The sequence below is a fragment of the Sinocyclocheilus rhinocerous genome, unplaced genomic scaffold (assembly GCF_001515625.1).
Source record: "Sinocyclocheilus rhinocerous isolate Xijiao unplaced genomic scaffold, SAMN03320098_v1.1 scaffold480, whole genome shotgun sequence".
Classification (NCBI taxonomy): Eukaryota; Metazoa; Chordata; class Actinopteri; order Cypriniformes; family Cyprinidae; genus Sinocyclocheilus; species Sinocyclocheilus rhinocerous.
In genome coordinates, this window is record NW_015655401.1 from 1,265,594 (window position 1) to 1,290,521 (window position 24,928).

General features: G+C 36.5%; 2 protein-coding genes across 4 annotated transcripts in view; one reads left to right on the plus strand and one right to left on the minus strand.

The window, feature by feature from the left end:
- LOC107718113 (serine/threonine-protein kinase N2-like) overlaps positions 1-19,658 on the plus strand; it is a 27,526-nt gene extending 7,868 nt beyond the window's left edge. For all 3 annotated transcript variants that reach the window (XM_016525073.1, XM_016525074.1, XM_016525075.1), the window contains 21 exons: positions 1,341-1,479; positions 5,690-5,844; positions 7,540-7,669; positions 7,758-7,903; positions 9,912-10,140; positions 11,372-11,554; positions 11,683-11,792; positions 11,912-12,055; positions 12,288-12,363; positions 14,474-14,633; positions 14,742-14,859; positions 15,115-15,251; positions 15,333-15,417; positions 16,615-16,706; positions 16,807-16,983; positions 17,071-17,133; positions 17,226-17,302; positions 17,378-17,520; positions 18,192-18,299; positions 18,393-18,473; positions 18,579-19,658. In XM_016525073.1, the coding sequence (XP_016380559.1) occupies positions 1,341-1,479; positions 5,690-5,844; positions 7,540-7,669; positions 7,758-7,903; positions 9,912-10,140; positions 11,372-11,554; positions 11,683-11,792; positions 11,912-12,055; positions 12,288-12,363; positions 14,474-14,633; positions 14,742-14,859; positions 15,115-15,251; positions 15,333-15,417; positions 16,615-16,706; positions 16,807-16,983; positions 17,071-17,133; positions 17,226-17,302; positions 17,378-17,520; positions 18,192-18,299; positions 18,393-18,473; positions 18,579-18,782 (2,757 nt within the window). In that variant the 3' untranslated portion in view covers positions 18,783-19,658. The remainder of the gene's footprint in view (positions 1-1,340; positions 1,480-5,689; positions 5,845-7,539; positions 7,670-7,757; positions 7,904-9,911; positions 10,141-11,371; positions 11,555-11,682; positions 11,793-11,911; positions 12,056-12,287; positions 12,364-14,473; positions 14,634-14,741; positions 14,860-15,114; positions 15,252-15,332; positions 15,418-16,614; positions 16,707-16,806; positions 16,984-17,070; positions 17,134-17,225; positions 17,303-17,377; positions 17,521-18,191; positions 18,300-18,392; positions 18,474-18,578) is intronic.
- A 138-nt stretch (positions 19,659-19,796) lies between these two features.
- The window catches only part of LOC107718116 (transcription initiation factor IIB-like), a 7,426-nt gene continuing 2,294 nt past the window's right edge, over positions 19,797-24,928 (minus strand). The window contains exons 3-7 of the mRNA XM_016525077.1: positions 24,209-24,342; positions 23,953-24,099; positions 23,171-23,300; positions 22,021-22,302; positions 19,797-21,088 (exon numbers count right to left, since the gene is read on the minus strand). Of these exons, the coding sequence (XP_016380563.1) occupies positions 20,955-21,088; positions 22,021-22,302; positions 23,171-23,300; positions 23,953-24,099; positions 24,209-24,342 (827 nt within the window). The 3' untranslated portion in view covers positions 19,797-20,954. The remainder of the gene's footprint in view (positions 21,089-22,020; positions 22,303-23,170; positions 23,301-23,952; positions 24,100-24,208; positions 24,343-24,928) is intronic.

Genomic DNA, 24,928 nt, shown 5'->3' on the forward strand with positions numbered 1-24,928 from the left:
TTCAAAAACTTTTGACTGGCGCAGAAGGTTGATTTTTCTTATAGATTGAAACAAATGTGCTTCAGTCAGAAAAAAGGGTATGAAAAGTGCTCCGAGTCGCTGCAGAAAACAAAAAAAATTGAACAACAACAAAAACTGGAAATGTTGCTGGAGACGGGCTTATTTAAAATGAAAACTCATTCTCTGCCAGCAGGAGGTGCTTTTAGAGTGATAAAACTAGCGGTTTCTCCAGTAATGGCTGTAATCAAAGCAGCTCCGCTCATGAACGCTTCTTTATCAGATCAAATGAAAATGCCATCGAAACTTTTCTGAAGACAGTCAATTCCCTTCAGAGATACATTCATATAAAACACCCGCGCCGTGTTATGATTTTGAAACGTGCAGTGCTCATGTTTATTCAACGAAGTCAAACGGCACAAGTAAATCAATGTATGGGAAACTGGTAATGTATATCGAAATATCGGAAATGTGTTCAAAAATCATATCACCGTTATTGAAAAAAATTATATCGCGATACATATTGATATTGAATTATTGTCCAGCCCTATTCCAGAGTAATATTATCAATGCATCCCTATTTTTATTATATGAATGTTGATGTATTTGAATAATATGACCATTATGGATTCAGATGTATTTTGCTTATTAACTGTGGATGCTTGTCGAACCTCACTTTCACCCTCCTTTAGACCTGAATGAGCACATTCTGCCGAAAGTTTTTCAGCGCTTTGTTTTGAAGCTTTATTTATGGCTCCTCTTTCCCCTGGAGGAAGATTAGAGTTCTCTTACATGTTGTCAGTGAGCTCATGAAGAGCTGGGCTAAGCAGGATTTGGCTCACCCACTCAGACCAGTTATCCTCCCTGCTGATGTCAGTGATACTGTGTTTCTTTATGTGTATGTGTACCTCTGTGTGTTTTCATTCTTGCTTAGGGTTTAGTGTGCGGGGTGCACTAGGAGATGTGAATGCAGTGTATCATGACTAATGTTACTGCAGGTGACAATTATGCCTTAGGAGGGAATTTCCTTAAGGTGCTTACTAAGAATCTTTTATTTTTTGCATGAATAGACGACCTAAGAAAGTCTTTGAAATTGTTTCCTAAACAAATTTTATGTAAAAGGTGTAGGATATTGACATCAAATATGGTAATATATTTTGTGATGACTGTAAAATGGTTATTTTGTACAGGCTCACATGGTTTCGGACCGGCTGGGCCTGGGGCACAACCTTGACCTGTCTGATACCATGGTGCAGCAGAAGCTAGACGAAATCAAGGAGCAGATCAAGAGGGAGATCCGCAAAGAGCTGAAGATCAAAGAGGGGGTGGAGAACCTTAGAAAGGTCACCACGGAAAAAAAGAGACTGGCATATGTTGATAATATGCTCAAGAAGTCCAACAAGAAGTTAGAGGAGCTTCATCAAGAGCTGCAGGAACTCAATGCTCATATTGTGGTGAAGGATCCAGAGGATCTTCTCTTGGGTATGAGCAAAGCTTTCATCAGTAAAGTTTAACCATCTGTAGTGCCATCTGTATTTATATACACACACACACACTACCATTCAAAACTGAGGTCAGGATGAATTTTTTAAAGAAATTAATTCAACAAGGATGCATGAAGTGGCAGTAAATACATTTATAATGTTACAAAACTAAATGCTGTTCTTTTGAATTTTGAAGAGTCCAGGAAAAAGTTATCATGGTTTCCACAAAAATAGTAAGCAGCACAATCTTTCAACATTGATAGTTATAATACATTTTTCTTGAGCAGCAAATCAGCATACTAGAATGATTTCTGAAGGATCATGTGACACTGAAGACTGGAGTAATGATGCTGAAAAGTTTGCCATCACAGGAATAAATTACATTTAATAATATATTCAAATAGTAAACAGTAATTTAAAATGGTGATAATATTTCACAATATTAAGTTTTTACCATATTATTTAATATAGCCTTTTTTGTTACTACCAACTCTCATGCTCTTTGACAAAAATAAACAAGTCCAGTGCAGTTTTCTAATTATGAAAGCACTACGTCTTGCAGGCCTCCATATATTTTAGCTTCTCCTTTGATTAAAAATAATATTTTTTAATGGACAGAAACGAAATTTTTTTATTAAATGTTTAACATTTCACCCGTTCTTACTGATCCTGACAAAACGTCATGTGACACTGAAGACTGGAGTAATGATGCTGAAAAGTTTGCCATCACAGGAATAAATTACATTTAATAATATATTCAAATAGTAAACAGTAATTTAAAATGGTGATAATATTTCACAATATTAAGTTTTTACCATATTATTTAATATAGCCTTTTTTGTTACTACCAACTCTCATGCTCTTTGACAAAAATAAACAAGTCCAGTGCAGTTTTCTAATTATGAAAGCACTACGTCTTGCAGGCCTCCATATATTTTAGCTTCTCCTTTGATTAAAAATAATATTTTTTAATGGACAGAAACGAAATTTTTTTATTAAATGTTTAACATTTCACCCGTTCTTACTGATCCTGACAAAACGTCATTCTTGCTGTTTCCAGTGGGTCATCCTTATAGTTGAGCCCTGCTATCTTTTATATGACGTGCTTCTCCACGGTGTCCACAAATCACTTTTTGATTGTTTTGAAGATAAATAGTCTTTACATGTGAGATATGTGAGTCCAGACGGTAAGCAGTAGCAGTTCGTCTAAACTGAATAATTACAGAGCAACCTCCTTCTAGACTATAATATTTAGTTGTGAGCATATCTGCCAGAAGCATGATCAGATCTCTCACCCTACTAACCACATCCTTATATGGGACAAGATGTAGCCTGGCATGGAAACCTTATCTGATGAGAAAAGGCTTTTGTTTGGTGACTCAGCGCAAGTGGAATGTCGCTGCGTGTCACACCTCTGTGTTGACCTCCTCAGTCTGTGTGCGCTAAGCAGAAATCAGCAGATGCCACTGGAAGACAACAGCGCTCCAGTGCCAATGCCTCGCTGGTGACGTCATAGTTGCTCAGCACTTGTTGGGAGTCCAGACAGTGCGATTGGTCGGGCTATTCCACTCGCTGATGACCCGGGTCAAGCCTTCTGCACCTCATTATATCATCAGCTCTTATTACAGCCATTGCACAGACACATATATTTGCTTTTGTGTATGGAAAATAAGTACGAAATAAATAGTTAGTCCAGTGTGGTATAGGGCTTTGATTAAATTATAAGCATCTCTGAAGTCTCAAAGTAAGGGTAATAGGTTAGTAGTACCTGCTGTGTGGGTGCGTTATCCCTTACCCTGCGGACTCTGTTTATAATAAGAGGCATCTGTATTTATGCCTTGCTTAATGATGTGACTCAGGAGTCTCCAGGTGCTTAACAAAAGATGGTTGTTCCTCATTACCATGTGCTTCCACACTAAGGTGCTTTGTGAAGATTTATTTATCAAAGACAATCTCCTTTGTCTTTGCTTCCGCTCTGAACCTCAACAACCTTCTGGAGGTTTTGTAGTAGGCTAAATCGTCATGTAGAGAGAGGTGTTCATACTCTGTCTGTGTTATCTATGAAGCAAATGTAAAATCAACACATTTTTGGAGATATTTTATCATTTGAGTTTGATGTTATTTGAATCTCATTGATGGTGCATATTGTTTGAGGCTGACTGTAACGCCGTATATATAGAGCCACATATATGGCTAGTTGATATAAACAATAATCAAAATTCAAATTCAAAATCTCAATATTTTCAGGCATTTGATGATATAAAATATATAAACTACTGTTTTAAATGTTTTGAAAGAAGTCTCTTATGCTCTCCATTGTCTCCAAGCATTTATTTGATCAGAAACACAGGGTAAACAGTAATATTGTGAAACATTATTACAATTCAAAATAACTGCTTTCTATTTTAATATATTTTAAAGTGTAATTTATTCCTGTGTAAAGCTGAATTTTCAGCAGCCATTACTCCAGCCTTCAGCGTTACTTGATCCTTCAGAAATCATTCTACTATGTTGATGTGGAGCTCAAAAAACATTTCTTATTATCAATGTTTAAAAAAGCTGCTTAATATTTTATGGAGACAAGGATTTTTGAGTATTCTTTGATGGATTGAGCATTAAAAAAAACCTTAAGGATCCTTTGCAACATTGTAAATGTCTTCATCACTTTCGATCAATTTATTACATAATACAAAAATAATTTCTTAAAAAAAAAAACTGACCCAAGCTTTTTTTTTTTTTCTTCAGTCAGAGGTTTGATGATTTTTAACCACCTGCCATTGCTGTCAATTTTAAAACCTTTACTGTAAAACACAGTAAAAATGTAGGTAAAAAAATAAATTCTTTACCTAATGTAGGCAATCATTTTTTGTTCTTTCTTTTTTTATGCACCAACAGTAATACTGATTACGTGTTTTATTTTTTCAATTTATTTAGCCTTTTCTTACATGGGACCAAGTTGATTTAACAGAAAAGTGGAAGGAGAGAAAAGTGGTTCACCTAAAAGAATTGACCTTACCAACTGTATTGCCATTATTGCTGTTGAAGTTTAAATCAAAGATGCTACCAAAAGACATCTGTTTTTTGCGTGTGTTTTTTGCATGACACCATATTTTTTTATATTACCCAGCTCTGCTTTCACATAAAGTGCCTCTGTGAGAGCTGATGTTTTTGTTTGTTATTAGCAGAAGTCTAACAGGTTTCATTTATCTGTCGAGATGGGGGAGTTTTTACTTGTCTGGACATGATAAGTAGTGATGTGCTTCATTGAAATAATTTCAGTTTTCATAGTCCTTCATCAAAGCAACCCCAAAACATTCCTGGAAAACTGCAAAACTTACAGAATTAAACAGTCACCCTCATAAGAGTGCTCACACCATATGGCCAGCTTTTTGAATATTGCTGCACCAAAAAAACAACAACAAAAAAAAGTTTTCAGATGATTCCAAAGCATGAATATTTTTACTTGCATTAGTGCAGCTTCTAAACTTGTTACTCAAAGGTCAAACTAAAGCCCTATTCGCACTGGATTAGTATTACCTGGTGACCTCCAGTCATTTGTAATAATTGCGGAGGTTGTCTGTGATCTTAATCCCATGTGAATCGGCGATGTCTGTAATTTGTAAAGTAAAAATTCCCCCGCAAATGACCTACCTTCGAGTAAAATCACAGGCTTTGCTTATCCCGTGCGAATACACAACACGAAATTCAGATGTGGGGGGGTAATTTCAAAATCACACAAGGTCCCCAGAAAATACTAATCCTGTGCGAATAGGGCTAAAGAGTCAGGTACTCTTGTTGCAACATCCTTCCTGTTTTGTATGGCTTAGCCAAAAATCTGGAAGTGGCCACAGAAAACTGCAACAACTTAATTTCTGTTGCTCTCAGACTACTCAACTCTCTCTTCTGACCCAAATAAAGTATCATTATTCAGTTGGTCCTTTCTGGTGCTGGTGTTGTGAAGTAGTTAAAGATATGAGCTTTCAACCAAACAACATTGGAGTCCATTGACTTTGTATTGACAAAAAACACTTAGACATTTCTCAAAATATCTTCTTTTAAGTCATACAGATTCGAATGACATGAGGGTAAATAAACGAGACAGACTTTTCGTTTTTGGGAGAACTATCCTCTTAACCCTAGATTGTTCCAGGAAGTCGGTCCTTGGAATCTCTTCAGATCCTACTAACTTTCTGACATTTCTTTCCCAGAGTGCCCTCTTACGCTGGACAGCCCTAAAAGTGAAGCACGAACATGCACTATCAGCAGCAGACTAGCAGCCCTGAAAAAACAGAACGACATTGAATTGAAGGTGAAACAGGGGGCTGAGAACATGATCCAGATGTATTCAAATGGCTCCTCAAAGGTAATGTACCATTTGGTTTTATTTAATGACTATTTTTTTACTTAAGTCTTTTTTTTTTCTTTCTTTTTTTATAACCAGTGATGTAGAATCCAGTATTCTGTTGTTTACAAAGCACATGAGAGAACACCATATAACCATCTTGGCCCAGAATCTGCATACACTACCAGTCAGAAGTTTGGAGGCTGTACTTATTTGATTAAAAATATAGTAAAAACAGTAATATTGTAAAATATTATTGCGATTTAAAATAACCTTTTTTTCTTTTTTTCACTATATTTTAAAGTGTAATTTATTCCTGTGATGGCAAAGCTGAATTTTCAGCAGCCATTACTCCAGTCATTAGTGTCACATGATCCTTCAGAATCATTGTAATATGCTGATTTGGTGCACAAGAAACATTTCTAATTATTATCAATGTTTAAAATATGTGTAATATTTTTGTGGAAACCGTATTTGCTGAATAGAAATGAATGAACAGTATCGAAATAGAAATCTTTTGGAACACTATAAATAACTTTACTATCACTTTTAATCAATTTATTGCATTCTTGCTGAGAAAAAGTATTCATATCCTTAAAATTTCTTTTACTGACAGTAAACTTTTGAATGGTAGTGTATGTGTAAGGAAAAAAGGCCAACACACATTAAATATGCCTAAATTCACTTAGAAACACAGGTCCCAGAACTATTGCTTTACTTCAATGAGTGCAGCTACTGCAACTTGCCTGAGAGGTTTGGCCATAGGAGTGGCACTGGTGATGTGCTTATCCCCTCTGGCTACACACACACACACACACACAGTGCAGCCCTATGGGAAATTAGCAAGGGCTGATGTCAACCAGGAAATGACTTGTAAACGGAAACCTTTCCTTCTCACACACTCTCAGCATGGTAACAGTCCCTGGCATATGTTTAGCCTTTGACCAGCTTGCACAAGAGTGCTACCAGTGTTAATAAAAATATTACATAAATTAATTAATAAAGTGAAGTAAAAAAATATAAAATGTTTAAAAGGATTATTTTTGTGGAAACCGTATTTGCTGAATAGAAATGAATGAACAGTATCGAAATAGAAATCTTTTGGAACACTATAAATAACTTTACTATCAATTTATTGCATTCTTGCTGAGAAAAAGTATTCATATCCTTAAAATTTCTTTTACTGACAGCAAACTTTTGAATGGTAGTGTATGTGTAAGGAAAAAAGGCCAACACACATTAAATATGCCTAAATTCACTTAGAAACACAGGTCCCAGAACTATTGCTTTACTTCAATGAGTGCAGCTACTGCAACTTGCCTGAGAGGTTTGGCCATAGGAGTGGCACTGGTGATGTGCTTATCCCCTCTGGCTACACACACACACACACACACAGTGCAGCCCTATGGGAAATTAGCAAGGGCTGATGTCAACCAGGAAATGACTTGTAAACGGAAACCTTTCCTTCTCACACACTCTCAGCATGGTAACAGTCCCTGGCATATGTTTAGCCTTTGACCAGCTTGCACAAGAGTGCTACCAGTGTTAATAAAAATATTACATAAATTAATTAATAAAGTGAAGTAAAAAAATATAAAATGTTTAAAAGGATAATGAAAACTGAGTTTAGCAGTAAGAGAATTTCCTGTCACCACATAAAATGTGTATTTGTTTTTGCATGACTTGACTTTTATGACACTGTTGTTGACCTTGCAGGACAGAAAACTGCTTGAAACAGCACAGCAGATGCTTCAAGACAGCAAAACCAAGATCGAGTTCATCCGAATGCAGATTCTCAAAGCCAGCCAAACCAGCGAGCTCAGCTTCGACAACAATGATGTCATTGGTAACACTCAAACATAGTTCCTCCAGCATTAGCATTCACAGTTCAACAAACACAAATCAATAAATATATTTGTGGTGTTGTGGTGCAGCCAAACCCATCATCAGTACACTGGACCTGCGGGTGGAGGAACTCTGCCATCACACACGGATAGAGTACGCTGTGGCCGAGGGGGCCAAGAATGTCATGAAGCTGTTGGGCTCTGGTAAACTGGCTGAGAAAAGGGCTCACGCAGAGGTATTTTCAACTGGATCGTTGTCATCATCACCTTCTGAACTGACCTTTTTGGTGCATCTGACCTTTAGCACTATTTTTAAGTTTTAACATGTCCATAGCTTTCACCTTTTGACCCTTGCAGTCTTGGAAAACAAGGTGGCCTAAGAGACCACCAGCAGTGCTCGAGCTTGACATAGAATGGAATAAAATAAAGTAAAATATATATATATATATATATATATATATATATACAGTAAAAATGTCAACAATTCTGTGTTTTTCTGTCAATATGGGGTGCTGTGTGTACATTAATGAGGAAAAAAAATTAACTTAAATGATTTTAGCAAATGGCTGCAATATAACAAAGAGTGAAAAATTTAAGGGGGTCTGAATACTTTCCGTACCCACTGTATATATATATATTTTAGAATTTTGTTTCACACTTACAAATAAGCAAGCTTGCATTTTAATTAAATTGAATTTAATAAGCTTACTTATTCATGTGAAAAAATGAAATGCAACAAAAAAGCTTGCTTACTTGAAAGTATGAAATAAAAATGTATACTTTATTATAATTTATTAAGTTTATTTATTTATTTATTTTTGTTTTGTAATTTAAATTAAATTTAAGTTTTTAGGTTGTGACATAATGTGAATACTGTTTCTGGGTCCAAGCCTCTACTCCATTTCATTTGAGGATGTTATCTCAACAGTCATTTATGAGCACATTATATTTATAGCAAACATTTAAGCTGAGCTTTTAAAAACTCATTGTGGGCACAAGAGTCTACAGGCTCACGGTGTCCTGGTCACCAAGATTTAAACGATTCAGAAAAGATTAATCACTGTTTGGCCATCTCCGATTTTGGTATGTATATAAAGGATAGGATCATGATTTTTGGTGACTGCACACTGTAAGAATATGTAGGCACCGTTGTTTCCTTTTGGGATCTGATAGAGTGCTTGGACCCTGAAACGGTGACACGTGATGTCCGGCTCAACAACCGGATGGAATATCACTGTATGCAAAAGAGCTGCATGAAAAGTCTTTGTTTTAATTCCATGTAAAAAAAAATAGCATACAGGTTTTGGAACAACATGTGGATAAGTTAACCTGTTAGCGTTCCACTGTACCGTCCACAGTACACTGCATGTTTTTGAGGGTTAACTTCGTGACAACTCAAAAAAAAAAAAAGCTAAACATGTCTCATATCGTTTGAAAGCTGAGATTCTTGTGATTCAAATGATGATACAATCAACACAGCAGGTACAATCAGTGTCTTTGTCAGACCGCCAACAAGGCTTCATGCTGTGATACCATTGTGTTTTCCAGCTAATAGCTCCCAGCTATAGTCATCTGCAGGCATTTGTTTACAAAAAACAAAAATGTAGGCGAAATGTTTTTTTCCTTTTTCAGTGTGTTCAAAGTTCTATTACTCAATACCAGTAAGACATACAGTGATCCTGAGGTTTGTTCTGTTTAGGAACAAACCTCAGAGTGTCACCTTTCAAAAGAGACCAAAATCATGCATATGCTCCGAATGGTTCAAGAACAGCATGCAATTTACTTTGGGTATGCCTTTTTTAGGCGTTTTAGGCAAATGTTACAGGAATGCTGAGGGGTTAATAATGACAAAGGTCATTATTGGTGAACTATTCTGTTTCAGTTTATCATCTACAAGGTGAAGATGCGGCCACATTACCGAAATTTCAGCAAATATTTGCGTGCAGAAAAGGTCCATAGTCTATTGTCAATAGTGTAGTGATGTATGAAGCACAGCTCATATAGAAGTTACTTTCAAACCAAGCAGCTTTCTGTTTGTCAATGCAGCGAATTTGCGTGATCAGCTTGAGTATAATCAAAATCTGTGCACTCACTGAAACTCCCAGTTGTGCGGATTTCTGTTGCTATGACTGGATTTTGCCCTTAAAACTTCAACGAGCAACAGTAAATGTGACCGCACCTTTAGGTTTATATATATGCATCCAACTGCCATTAATTCTTCTGCTGTAATTCTGTAAAATCCAGGCCCAAGCCAGATTCAATGAGTCCAGTCAGAAGCTGGATTTGTTGAAGTATTCGCTGGAGCAGAGACTCAATGAGCTTCCGAAGAACCACCCCAAGAGCAGTTTGATCATGGAGGAGTTATCGCTCATGTCCTCTCCGGCCCTCAGTCCCCGTCAGAGTTTCAGATCCACACTGAACCACAACAGCACTGTTAAAAACCAGTACAGCACCAAACCAGCTGCGCTCACAGGTGACCAACACATATTACCTTCAGATTTTCCTTAATGTGTTATATAAAGCTGTAAACTGGGGTTAGTAAGATTTTTTTTTTTAAGAAATCAACATTCAGCATGAACACATTCAACTGATCAGAAGTGAGAGTAAAGACATTTTAATCTTACAAAAGATTTCTATTTGAAATAAATACTGCTCATTTTGAACTTTCTGTTCATCAGAGAATCCTGAAATAAAATGTGTCCACTTTCCACAAAAATATTAAGCAGTTCAACTGTTTCCAGCATATGAGAAATGTTTCTTGAGCAGCAAATCAGCACATTAGAATGATTTCTGAAGATCACGTGACACTGAAGACTGGAGTAATTACAGTAATTACATTTTAAAATGTGCTAAAATATAAACCATTATTTAAAATTTTTATAATATTTCACAATATTACTGTTTTACTGTATTTTTCAAATAAATGCAGGCTGCGTGAGCTTAACTGTCACCATCCCACCTGTGGGACGCTTGGCGCTCTTTTTTGTTGTTGTCCTTTTTCTCTATCAAATCTTTTAGTATAAAGTATATATCATTTGAACGCTTGGAAGCCCAAGATTCATCCTCTGAAAACCATTTTGAAATCGGACATTGCGTTACCATAGAAATAGTACTTTAAAATCTTTTGGCGGTCTCCTCCCCCTTAGTGGGCAGTGTCAAGTGTCATATTACAAAATGCATTAAAAATTTTTTTTATGGAGTTTAGATGGCTTCCGGTGGCTGTTTGTGGTATGACGCCCTAAATAAAATGTCACAGGAACTTACATTTTTTTCATATCAACTTCAAATTTGGAACATAACTTATTTAGACATAAGGCTTTAATTTTATACCAATTTTAGAGTAAAACCTGTTATGTAAAATATTTATAATAAATAAAATAAAATTAATATAGTGCATTATTTACAGTACATTTAAACTTCTATAACTTTTTGATACTTTAATTTGTTGAAACAATTTCTTTGCTTTTGCAATAATCTACTGATTTTCTTCTTTAAAAAGAGACCAACCTTATGTCTGTATTCCAAAGTGTTGATAAATTACAACAATTTAAGTTTGGATAGTGCACTTTCATGCCTATTTTAAAAAATGGGGGGTGACAGTTAAGGGGTTAAGAGGCTTCTTTCAAAAACATAAAAAAATCGTACTGTTCCCAAACTTTTAAATGGCAGCATATTTTAATGGTGATTGTTATTGACTAAAACAGGCAAATTAGAGGTTCGGCTCATGGGATGTCAGGACCTGTTAGACGGTGTTCCTGGCCGGTCTAAAGCCACGTCGGTGCCGCTGCCCGGTTGGAGCCCCAGTGAAACGCGCTCCTCTTTCATGAGCCGTGGGAACCGCAGAGGAACCAGTGTTCGAAATCTCTCCAAAAATGATGACTTGTCCAGTTGAGTAGTTCTTAGTGCTTACTTTCAAGTGGCTTTTCACAAGCCTTTCATTAGACTTTGCAATTAAAAAGCAAAGCTGTGGCGGTCAAGGAGCTTAATATGTGTACGTGTCTCTGTTTGTCTCCAGATGAGATTAGTGCTGTTCTGAAGCTTGACAACACTGTCGTTGGTCAGACCAGTTGGAAACCTGTCAGTAATCAGTCGTGGGACCAGAAGTTTACATTAGAGCTAGACCGGGTAAACTCACTGTACATGACGTTTATTTACACATACTGATGTTTATTTACACATAAAACATTCATAACGCTTCTGTTGTCTTGTTTCTATATGCTTTGGCAAATGTTTGTTTACCACAGTCTCGTGAGCTGGAGATCTCTGTGTATTGGAGAGATTGGCGGTCCCTTTGTGCGGTGAAATTCCTGCGACTGGAGGACTTCCTGGACAACCAGCGGCACGGAATGTGCCTTTACCTTGAGCCACAAGGGACTCTGTTTGCAGAGGTACCTTTACAATATTGTCTTTCAGCGATCAATAATTTTCCCTCAAAAAGCCATCTGATAAGCCGCCCGGAGCTCTGTGAGAAAATCTAAGAAGAATTCCTCACGCTTGGTGGCCCCTGAAACCCCCGGGCAGGTTCCCACCTATGCTTTTCTAAAGAAACTGAGCCTAGTAGATCTGAAGTGGAATTTGATTCGTTTTCAGAGCTTGATCTAAAATCTATTTTTGTTACAGGTTACCTTTTTTAATCCAGTCATTGAGCGAAGAACCAAACTCCAGAGGCAGAAAAAGATCTTCTCAAAGCAACAGGGTGAGGGCATTTCTTCTACACAGTAGAGTATTATGAAGTTTTTGTAATTTGAGCCTTTAAAATGGTCATATTAGGGTTTCTTGAACAAAAACAAAAAAACAGTTCAAAAATAGAACCATTTGTAGAACCTTTGTAGAACCATTTGCCAGACCTGTAGAATTGTGGACTTTTTTTGGTGGTGCACATAAAAGGTTTGTATTTGAACATTCAAATGGCATGTAGTGTGTGCAGTATGCAGATTGTCTGTATATAGAATAACCAGATGACCTGCTGCATTTGCCAAAAAGAGTAGTATGCAACAGAGCTTTAATGTGCTGCGTACTGTATCCCACAGCACAATACACTCAATGTTTTATTTCCAGTGTGAGGGATGAACAATTTTCTTTGTTATTTGATTGGACTTCCAAAAGTTAAAACACACAGAATTTGGTTAAATATGCAAAATAACTACTTTCTTACAAGATGATAACTGGGTGCCGCACTGCCACTTACTGAAAGAAACTTTGCATGGGGATCACATGAGAAAAAATTGTTTCACATTTTAAATTACTGTTCAAAAGTGTTTTTTCCCCCAGGAAAAAAGTATCTTATGCTCACTAGAGCATTTGTTTGATCAAACATACAGCAAAAACAGAAATACTGTGAAATATAATTATAATTTAAAATACATTATTACAATTTAAAACTTTCTATTATAATATATTTTAAAATGTGATTTATTCCTGTGATGCAAAGCTGAATTTTCAGTAGCTGTTACTCCAGTCTTCAGTGTCACGTGATCCTTCAGAAATCACATGAAATCAGTTATTATTATCACATTTGAAAACGTTTGTGCTGCTTAATATTTATGTGGAAACCGTAATACTTAATAATAAACGTAAAACTAAATGATTTTTTAAAAGGATTTTTTGATGAATAGAATATTTAAAATAACAGCATTTATTTGATTTAGAAATCTTTTTAACATTATAAATATCTTTACTGTCGCTTTTGATATATTTAATGCATCATTGCTGAATTAAAGTATTAATATTAAATCTTACTGATCCCAAACTTTTGAACGGTAGTATATGCTGTTGTATTAAGTTAACTAGCTAACTAGTATTCTTTCATAAACATAGCTACAGGTTTGCGTTTGTGTCTAATACTGGGCAGGCTGTTTTTAATGTGTTTATTTTTGTGATGTCACAAAATCTTCAATTTCATAGCAAGCTGGGGAGAAAGCTACAGTATGTTTACATAGAAATTCAAACTGTTTATTTCAAAAAGAAAATGTTGATTTTTATGAGCAGTTTTTACAATTTAAATATTAAAACTGTCACAAAAAGCGAAAGATTTCCAACTACGTATGGGCCAATTATAAATAAAATCCCTTTTCATAATACAGGCATAATGCTTGTAATAAAGCAAAACCGTGATTTATTCCCACCTGTCAACAAACCTGGGCTTCAGTCCCAAACCTGCACCTGCACCTTCTGAAAGCTTTCCTTTATGAAACACCCTTTGGTTTAGTTTATATGTGACCCTGGACCACAAAACCAGTCTTAAGTGTCAATTTTTCAAAATTGAGATTTAGACATCATCTAAAATAAGCTAAAGAAATAAGCTTTCCATTGATGTATGGTTCGTTAGGATAGGACAATATTTGGTCGAGATACAACTATTTGAATATCTGGAATCTGAGGGTGCAAAAAAATCAAAATATTGAGAAAATCGCCTTTAAAGTTGTCCAAATGAAGTTCTTAGCAATGCATGTTACTAATAAAAAATTAAGTTTTGATATATTTATGGTAGGAAATTTACAAAATATCTTCAAGGAACATGATCTTTACTTAATAAATCAAAATATTGAGAAAATCGCCTTTAAAGTTGTCCAAATGAAGTTCTTAGTTCTTATTTTTGGCATAAAAGAAAAATATATAATTTTGATCCATACAATGTATTTTTGGCTATTGCTACAAATATACTCCAGCGACTTAAGACTGGTTTTGTGGTCCAGGGTCACATATTATTGTCATTGTAGCTTCTTGTTTATATTACCCTGATCTCTAAGTAAAGAGATTTATAGGCGTCTGATAAATGTGTTTCTTCTCATCTCCCATGTCTGCAGGGAAACCGTTCCTGCGGGCCCCTCAGATGAGCATCGGTACCTGGGGCCGGCTGGTAAGGAGGGCCATTCCCTCTCCCAATAACTCATTTAGTCCTCAAGTGGCAGTGCTGGCAGCTGAGACTCTACACAGCAGTCACCCAGGAACCCCTGCTCTGAGGAGGTACACTATGAACATACAATACAATGAACACATTACTTTGTTAAACTAGTAATTTTTTGTCAAGGCAGTGCTTTCACGTGTCTGTTTGTGTTTGTCTGCCCTCTCTAGTGACCCAGTAGTGACAAAACTGGACTTTGACAAAGATGCTACACCAAAGCATTACTCTCCTGTTAGTATAAGGGAAGTCCTCCCTGAGGACAAGATCCCCAACAAAGAGCAAGAACGGGTAACATCACACGCTATAATGTGGTTGTCGTAGAGATAACTGCCCAGGCATCTGCATTGATGCCATCTGTTTCCTTGAAAGCACAGTTAAAGACTTCTTTAAACATGTAATTCATGTTTAGTCTCTCATCTGCCCCCTTGCATTTGAAAGGAAAAGGAAATGCCTTCGCCGTTACCTTTATTAACATAAAGATAAGTTATCCAGTGTCATCTTGTATAAACAGCGGCAACTGAAAGTCCTGCTTTTCTTTTGCAGGACACTTTGACCTCATTTGACTACCGAAATGACAGGAATAGCATCATTGTTCAGTCTGACCTTGAAGAAACAGAGGAACGTGAGACTCAGCCATCAGCGTTACAGCTCATAACTGTCCAAAAGAACACAGAAATAAGGTGAACCATTTATAGTTTTTATGTATTTCTTGTACTAGCAAATATACACTCGACACTACTGAAGGACTTTTGTTGTTGTAGGGATGAAGAGGAGGAAGAACAGTTTCATTTCAGTCTTAAAGACTTTAAATGTGTTGCAGTGTTAGGCCGTGGACATTTTGGAAAGGTATGAGGCTATTTATGGTTACAGTTTCCTTTTTTTTTAATTTAGTGGTAATAATTGCTAAGGCAATATTATTATTGGATATTTAGGTAACAATAAGGTCCCATTAGTTCATGTTAGTTAATGCATTAACTAACATTAAATAACCATGAGCAACACACTTGTTACAGCATTTATTGATCTTTGTTAATGTTAGTTAATGTTAGTTAATAAATTCATGTTAGTGCATGTCCATTAAATAATATTAACAGATACAACTTCGGTAATGTATTAGTAAATGTTGCAATTAACATTATGATTAATAATTGCTTTAGAAGGATTTTTCATTGTTAGTTTATGGTAACTAATGTAGTTAACTAATATCAACAAATGGAACCTTATTGTAAAATGTTACTGATATTTATTATGGCTGTTTTTGTGCTGAACATTTTCTTTTTACATTTAAACAACCTTTGAACACATTTAAAAACACAAATAATTGAACTACAAATAATCTTAAAATAACCACTTTTTTGCATTGAACATTATAAATATTTTGATGCCTTTATCTGTAGCATTTAAAATGATTGATTTTTAAATTTTAGTGTTTTATTTAATTTGGACTTATTTATATGTAATATATATTTTATATAATATATCCTGCATGATAAAAATAAAATATATATTTATTTATTATTTTTATTTCATATAGATCATTTATTGGTTGTTGTCCATTACATGAAAATCTGTTAGCATCTGACATTTCTATTTTTTTGCTATTAATTTATTTAGTAAGTGATCAGACCCGTCAGATTTTTTTTCAGTGACAGATCATACAGCTGGCAAAAAAAGCTATATATTTACATTTGAGGGAGAGACTCAATGATATCTTTGGCAAGATATTGTAGAGACTTGAGGGTGGTCTTATATGACTGGTAAACAACCACCCAGAATGCCCTAACAAGCGGGAACCCAGTGTGCCTGTAGTTTTCTCTATTTCTGTTTTATCACGTGATAGAAAGTCTAAGGCCTTCTTAAGCCGTACGGCTGACTTATCTAATCTGCCGCCTGTTATGCATCAAACTAATATTGCTGTTGAGACAAAATGCAATGACCATATAGCACTACATATACCTAGACAAATACCCAAAATAGTGACACAAAAGACACTCACAGAATCTAAATGTCATTACATCTTTGTCACTTAACCTTTTCCTTCAGGTGTTATTAGCGGAATACAGTATTACAGGTGAAATGTTTGCCATCAAGGCCCTTAAGAAGGGAGATATTGTTGCCCGTGATGAGGTTGAAAGGTAAATTTTTCTTCTCTGTTTTATATATGATCATTTGTGAGCAACACTTATCAACTACTAGCTGTCTTATTTTATCCTGTCTTATTTTCTGTTTTGCCAGTTTGATGTGTGAGAAGAGGATATTTGAGACTGTGAACAGTGTGCGGCACCCATTCCTCGTCAATCTTTTTGCATGTTTCCAGACCAAGGAGCATGTGTGTTTTGTGATGGAGTACGCGGCGGGAGGAGACCTCATGATCCATATTCATGCTGATGTGTTTTCAGAGCCGCGGGCCACGTGAGTGACACAAAAGTCATGCTTTTTAGATGATTGTAATCAAGCCTTTATCAGCATTGCAGGTTCTGTTGTTCTTGATTGTTGCAGGTTTTATGCAGCTTGTGTTGTCCTGGGGTTACAGTTTTTACACGAGCACGAGATTGTATACAGGTATAAGAAAAAATGGTGGTGCTCTGTACTTATCTTGAAATTTTAACACATTTCATTGTGTCAATTTGAGGATTACTACATGTATTCTTTAGAGATCTGAAGTTGGATAACTTACTGCTTGACACAGAGGGATTCGTCAAGATTGCTGATTTTGGTCTTTGTAAAGAAGGTAAGGATATGTTTGTTGTTGTGTTGTCCACTGTACAAGCACCAGAGGCAAATGTTCTACCTGTTTGTGTGTTAGGAATGGGTTACCAGGACAGGACGAGCACTTTCTGTGGCACTCCAGAATTTCTGGCTCCTGAGGTGTTAACAGAAACGTTCTACACGCGTGCGGTGGACTGGTGGGGGCTCGGCGTGCTCATCTTTGAGATGCTTGTCGGGGAGGTCAGACCTCCTCCACTTCGGTTTATTCATTTCTTATTCATCATCTCTCTAAATAAACTACCGTTCAAAAGTTTGGGGTCTGTATGTTTTTTTTTTGTTTTTTTTAAGTCTCTTATGTTTACCAAGGCTAATTTTTTCAATTAAAAATACAGTAAAAAGTGAAATATTTTGGCAATTTAAAACAATAGTTTTTTTATTTTAATACATTTTAAAATGTAATTTATTCTTGTGAAGCAAAGCTGAATTTTCAGCAGTCATTACTCCAGTCTTCAGTGTCACGTGATCCTTCAGAAATCAGTCTAATACACTGATTTGCTGCCCAATAAATTATCAATGTTGAAAACAGTTAATATTTTTGTGGAAACTGTGATACATTTTTCTCAGGATTATTTGATGAATAGAAAGTTATAAAGAACAGCATTTAATTGAGATAGAAATTAATTGTAAATGTCTTTACTGTCCTTTTAGATTAATGTCCTTACTGAATGAATAAAAGTATTAATTTCTTAAAACAAACAAAAAAAAATCTTGCAGACCTCAATCTTTTGAGTGTACCACATAACCTGGATAAGAAGATATTCATATTCATACTCAAGCAAATGTATTAAATGTGAAAGCGACAGTATTTTTGTAACTGTTTTGTGTTACTAAGTGAATTAATGTTTCTATAGTCTCCATTTCCTGGTGATGATGAAGAAGAGGTTTTTGACAGCATTGTGAATGACGAAGTTCACTACCCAAGATTCCTCTCAACAGAGGCCATCTCCATTATGAGAAGGGTTTGTACCAAGAACAGCTTTATCATTGTGGATTTACCAGGTGTAGACACTAATATCAGTCTTGTTATTAAAATCTTTCTCTTTTGCACACAGTTATTAAGAAGGAATCCCGAGCGACGACTTGGAGCTGGTGAACGTGACGCAGAGGATGTGAAGAAACATCTGTTCTTCAGAGTAAGTTCCAAACCATCTGGCTACATATATCCAGTCATTCCAAGCATTGTATTTTCCCCTCTCTCTCTGAATATAAATATTATTTGTACCTTATTTGTTTTCCAGAATATTGACTGGGATGGACTATTAGCAAAGAAAGTGAAGCCACCATTTGTACCCACAATCCAGAGTTCCATTGACGTTAGTAATTTTGACGATGAATTTACCTCAGAGGCACCAGTGCTCACACCCCCCAGAGAACCCCGGCCCTTAACCCAGGACGTGCAGGACCTATTTGCAGACTTTGACTATATTGCAGACTGGTGTTAATCATGTGTTGGCATCCCTCCCTCTCTCTACACACACACAAGACACAGAAAATGTGAATCAGACCATTTGCAAATATCCTTTTTTCGTTGTTGTCAGTGTTATTTTAGGATTACCACATCCCCTTTTCCGTTTTAACATGAAGAAGAAACTTTTCTTTCTTTTTTTTTTTTTTTTTTTAAATGATTATTTTATTACCAACATGTTCAGGTTCAGGATGATTATTCCATTTCATCAGGGCTTAAGCACTGATCATGAAAAACATGAACTAAGCAGTATAGTTTTCAACTGTACTGACAACATACCACAGCTTGAACCATGTGATCAGGTGCTTCACTGACACCCCCTAGTGTTGAGGAAGTCAGTAGGCCACATCCACATTAATCTTGCCCACGGAATTTCATCAGTTACACTAAGAATGATGAGCCTTGATTTTAATATTTTTGTATTTGAAGCATTTACAGTGCGACTGGTTAAAAAGTCTGTCAGCTGTCAATGTTGATTATGTGGAAGTGTTTTAAAGCCATAGACCGAAATAATAGGTGATACTTTGTACCTCATCCAATGAATGTATAGTTTGCCACCATTACCAAAACATCTAGCCATTTTTATGTAATGGAGTCCTTACTCTTCCCTACAGTACAGTAATAATGCATTAAGATCCTAGTTACAACGAAATCAAATATGAACTACCAGTTACAGCTCTAATCATATGTCAGTGCTTTGAAACAGGAAACGCATTTACTTCCATTGTTATTTTTCTATCAAGTTTCAGGATAGGGTCATGTTTTTTTGTTGTTGTTTTTTTACCAGACTTAAGCTGTCAGTGGATTTACACTACCGTTCAAAAGTTTTGGGTCAGTAGGATTTTTTTGTTGTTGTTGAAAATTCAGCTTTGACGTCACAGAAATAAATTACATTTTAAAATATATTCAAATAGTAAACCGTAATTTAAAATGTTAATATTTCAGTGTTACTATTTTTACTGTATTTTTTGTTCAAATAAATGCAGCCTTGGTGAGCCCAAGCAATTTCTTTCAAAAATGTTACCAACCTCATACTTTTGAACAGTAGTGTATATGTGTGACAGGCAATCACATTACCTCATTCATGACCTAGTTGTTCCTTACTGAAATTCCTCCTGTTTTTCCATATGTGGTCATGAGTCATGACAGACTGGAATCTATGCTAGACACCAAATATCAATATGTATATACTAATAACTGGTCTAGATGTTCAAAACTAGGCCTGAAGCTTCATATATGTAATAAGCAATCCAAGTGGAGGGGTAGATGCTAGTTTGAGGTCTGGTGAATTATATAGGCTACACTACATAAACACTATAAAGCTGGAAGCACTAATTTTCGACTAAAATATCCATGTTTTATCTAAATTGTGGGAAAACAAAGGACTGTACAAAGGTTTTCTACTCCCTACTACTCGTACGTCTGAGCATGATGCAGAAAAGTTTCTAAGGTACAATTGTGAAGTTTGACTTGACAATGGTGTAAATAACAGATTTTGCTAAAACTGTCAGCCGTCATGAATGCAAAAATTAAATGTTTATGGAAGTTGTGAGTCTTTCTGCATTTTGTAGACCTAATGAGGTTGCAAGTCGTTTATTGTCACTTCAAAAAGGATTCTCTGGTGTTTCATGAAATCTTTATAATAACAGATGTGAGTACAGGAACAGAAACACACAAACAGAAACTTTCGCATCATACCATTCCCCTCGTGAATTAAAAAAGAGGGGGAAATAAAACCATTTGTCAGCTACACGCTTTCAAAGCTCAAGGTAAGCTGTTTTGGGGATTTCCAAGACGTTCACCATGCTTTTCTGAAAAGCATTTATTATTTAAGTTACTAAATATAATGCAAACAAGCTAATAAAATCATCTTCTACAAAAGAAAATGTTACAGTAAGAAATATGCCTAGTTGCAACCAACCAAATTCTCACTTAGACATATGTACAATTTATATACACACAAATGAAAGTACAGCCTGCAATCAGTGATACATTTTGGAATGTCTTCTGTACTTTGTCGAATCCCTGCCGTCGTCTTTTCAAAAGGCTTGTGCCTTCACGAGGAAAGAGCAAACCTTGCCAATTTCAAAGAGAAAAGGGCAAAAATTCAGACAGTACAAAGAGCGGTGAGAGTGGGGCACATGGGTGTTCACAGTTGAGGCAGTTTATCCACTGGTGTGTCAAACTTGAAGTCTGGAGGAAAGAGATTGACAGCGCGGGGATAAATGAGACGGTAGGACTGACGGATTGTGACGTCTGCCACTCCAGTAATGTCCCCAATCTCTGCACAAGAAATAAATTACATTAATCAAGGACACTTAACATATCACCTTTTGTATGTGATTATCACAAAGACTGGATTACATATTTGAAGACTTCAAATGCAAAAGCCACTAAGTGCCGTCTGAAAGTTTCTTCTAAAATGAGCATTTTTATCAGACTCCTATGGTTGGGTTCAGTCATTTTTTGGCAATGAATAGGTCCTTTTTGTTGACATTAAAGGTGGGGTATGTATTTTTTCAAAAACGCTTTAGAAAACGGAGTCGGGCCGAGTACCAAAACAAACTTGTAGCCAATCAGCAGTAAGGGGCGTGTCTACTCATGATGTGGAGGAGAGAGCACGCTCAGTGCACAGGACGGACATTAGCCGAGCCCAGGACAGAAAGATAGAGATGGCGGATAAAAAAACAAGAGGAAACTGTCTGCGGAACAAAAGAAGGCTTACGATAAGGCAAGAAGTAGGACACGTGTAAATATCGGATCAGCTTTCCAGCTCTGGAGAGAACTCAAGGAGCGGAAGGGCCTGCGATCGGACGCCAAGGTTGCTTTGTTTCTTCTCAATAGGTGAGTAACACAGTGTCTGCGCCGCAACAGCTAAAGTCTGTCTAGTACACTGGACGTGACAAAGCGACCATTGAAAATCATTTGAAATTTGTGTCAATCTCGCGTCTGGTGTAGACACGGTGTAACATTGGTTTTGCTTTGTTTCACAGAACTAATCGTTGCCTGGGTTTGCGTATGTATGTGTGGGGCGGAGCTATCAAAATAGGGGCGAGACCCTTTTGGGGTAGGGGCGTGTTTGTTTTGGTGATTTGAAATATCAACATTGGCTACCAGAAATCCCTTAACCCACCTTTAAAATGAAATAACAACATAAACATAGGAGCCTGATAAAAGTGCTTTTGCATTTGAAGTCTTCATTTGTTTTCACTTACCCTTCTGTGTCTTCTTCTCAGCAGACGCTTGAGAGGCCATGTATATGGCTGCAGCTGCCACTGAGATCGGACTGCGCCCTGGAACCAAGTCTAGTTCAACGGCCTTCCTGGCGATGTAAGTGGCCGCCATCTGCACCTGTTTGGGCAAGCCCAAGTTGGAGCAGAAACGTGACATGAAGTCGCTGGTTGTAATGAGGTCAACGCTCGTCTCAAGAGCCTTCAGGATAAGCTTGAAGCAACGGCCAATCTCCTTCTTCGAGATCCGAGACACGGCACAGATTTCTGGGGTGGAGGGAGATAGAAATGATTAAACAAACTTGTATATCAAAACCTGCTGGAATATTGATAGCTAAATATCTTCAGTTATAGAGTTATCTAGCATAATGCTAAAGGTGAAGTGTGTCATTTCTGCATCACTAGCATCACCAAATGCAGTTATAAAACTAAGAGGTTTTCCAGAACACTCCCTCTGCCTTCCATTGATCGCTCAAACAAATAAACTCACGCTACTGAGGGCAAAAGTGCCCATCCACTTTTTCAGCAGCCTTTGTTCTGGAAGTATTTTTCCCATAGGGATTTTAGAAAAGTCTTTTAAGAGTTATAAACCATGAACCAACCAGCTATGAGATGATTTACAATATTACAAACTTTGATTTGAAGCAAAAAAGCATCAAGTATTTAGGCAATGGTGAAATACAAAACTATTGATTTAAAATATATGGAGAGAGAGAGAGAGAGAGAATATATTTTACATGTATTGCAAAATAGAAATACAATACAAATATTTATGTAAAAGTGATATTTTGGTGCAAATTTCTTACTTTCTCTGTGGAATCAAGGGTAATGCTGTTTCTCACCAGCCATTGCTCTGTTAAACACAACTCTTTAAAAAAATTTAAATAATGTGGTCTGATAGCTTTAACAAAAGCAAATACCATCGATTAACAATCTCACAGCAAGTCCGTTTTTAAGTTATTGTTAAAAATCAATTCCTCCAACCAATTATGGAGAAAATTAGCATGATTTTTAATTCCAGAACCCGACTGTTGCACACTATAAGTTGAGCTAATGTTGACGGCAGACACAATAAATTCAGTACAATAATGTCTATCAATCAACAACATCATAAAAAAGAATATGCAGTTTCAACCTTTAAATGTTCTAGGGACGCCCTCCTGTCTGCAAGCTATGTAAAGGCAGGCCGAAGCGATCGCATCATTACTTCTGCCTTTCAGACTCTTTTGTTCGTAAACCTGTTTGAACAAGTTGTTTGTTTGGTCCTGTAACAGAGAAAGAGAGATTTACTGAGAGGATGGAGGAATATGCTTGCCAAGTGAGGTTGGAAATATTGGTCAATGGATGACCAAGGGCAGTCGTATTTACAAATGTGAAACTCTGAATTCTAGATGATACACGTGTTGCTGAGTTGTGACATCGGAAGGTAGTCGATGTGAAACATGACAGAAACCCTGATCTATAATAGATAAAATCAAATTTCTGAAATCTATATAGAGATCAGTGAGCAGAAACCATCTGTAGTGAATGGAAATGAATGATTTTGCAAATAATTTTAAATTTGCATGCTGTATTTCAATCATGTTCACTCATCAAATGGTTTGATGTATGAAGAAGCTAATAGAAAAGTGTAAAGTTAATAACTCATGGTTTTCTTTATGAAAACTAAATATTGTTGTTCATGCATAAAGTATGTGATTGAAATGAATCATTTTCATAATTCAGAAGTAGTTATTTGGCTTAATTGTTCACAATATAATTTTCTGGTTTTGTTTAGGCTACCTCCGTCATCTTTCCGACCTGAATGTGTGACGATATACACAATGCCCAACTTCCCAGGTGCACTTGAAGGCAGCATAATTACATTGCATTATTACGTTACCATCTAATTCAATAACAGTAGGCTGAGACACTCACAATGATGTTTCTGGGGAGGTTGATCCTGTCGGCCATGGTGCTGATCTCTTTGAAGGCATTCAACATGGCTCGATCAGAGCTGCTCATGGTTCTCCGATTCTGGTACTTGGAATTTCCAAACTCATCAAAGCTTGCTGCACCTGTTCCCTGAAATATCATATGGGAAAAAATAAAAAATAAATCATGATGAGAACATACAATTGTGCTCCAAACCTTCCAAATGCAAAGTCATTAAATAGGCAGACAAGTTCCTTACTTTGCTGATCATGGTGGTGAGGTCTCCTCCATTGAGGAGAGGATTCTGAGCGTCACCAACACGAGACGGGTCTTTAGTTTCTTTCTCATTAGTGAACGTTCTCCACTCTGACCCTACATCAATTACACGGTCACCTGAGAATGAAAGGAACCACAAGCTTATTGTCTTATTAAGCTAGTGATGAAAAATGTCCACTTAAAGGATGTTCACTTTCAGAATAAAAATTTCCTGATAATTTACTCACCCCCATGTCATCCAAGATGTTCATGTCTTTCTGTCTTCAGTCGAAAAGAAATTAAAGGGGCCATATGACGTTGCTAAAAAGGAACATTATTTTGTGTATTTGGTGTAATGAAATGCGTTTATGCGGTTTAAGGTCAAAAAACACATTACTGTTTCTCCTCTATGCCCCCCCCCTTTCTGAAACGGATCGATTTTTACAAAGCTCATCGGTCTGAAAAGCGAGACAAAACCAATAAAACCCATTATAAACGAGGCATTTGTTGCATCCAGTGGGGACATAATTACTGATTATAATGACCTATACGGTCTTTTTACACATTGTGTTGCATATCACACCTCGTAAACATAACACCATGTCAGCATTTGTGATCGGAGAAACGACAAACAACAAGCGCTACTCTACACTGCTTAAAACTCGCGTTTGAATCGTCAGTGGCAAATTCTTTAAATATGAAAACATACTTACAGGCTGTGAGT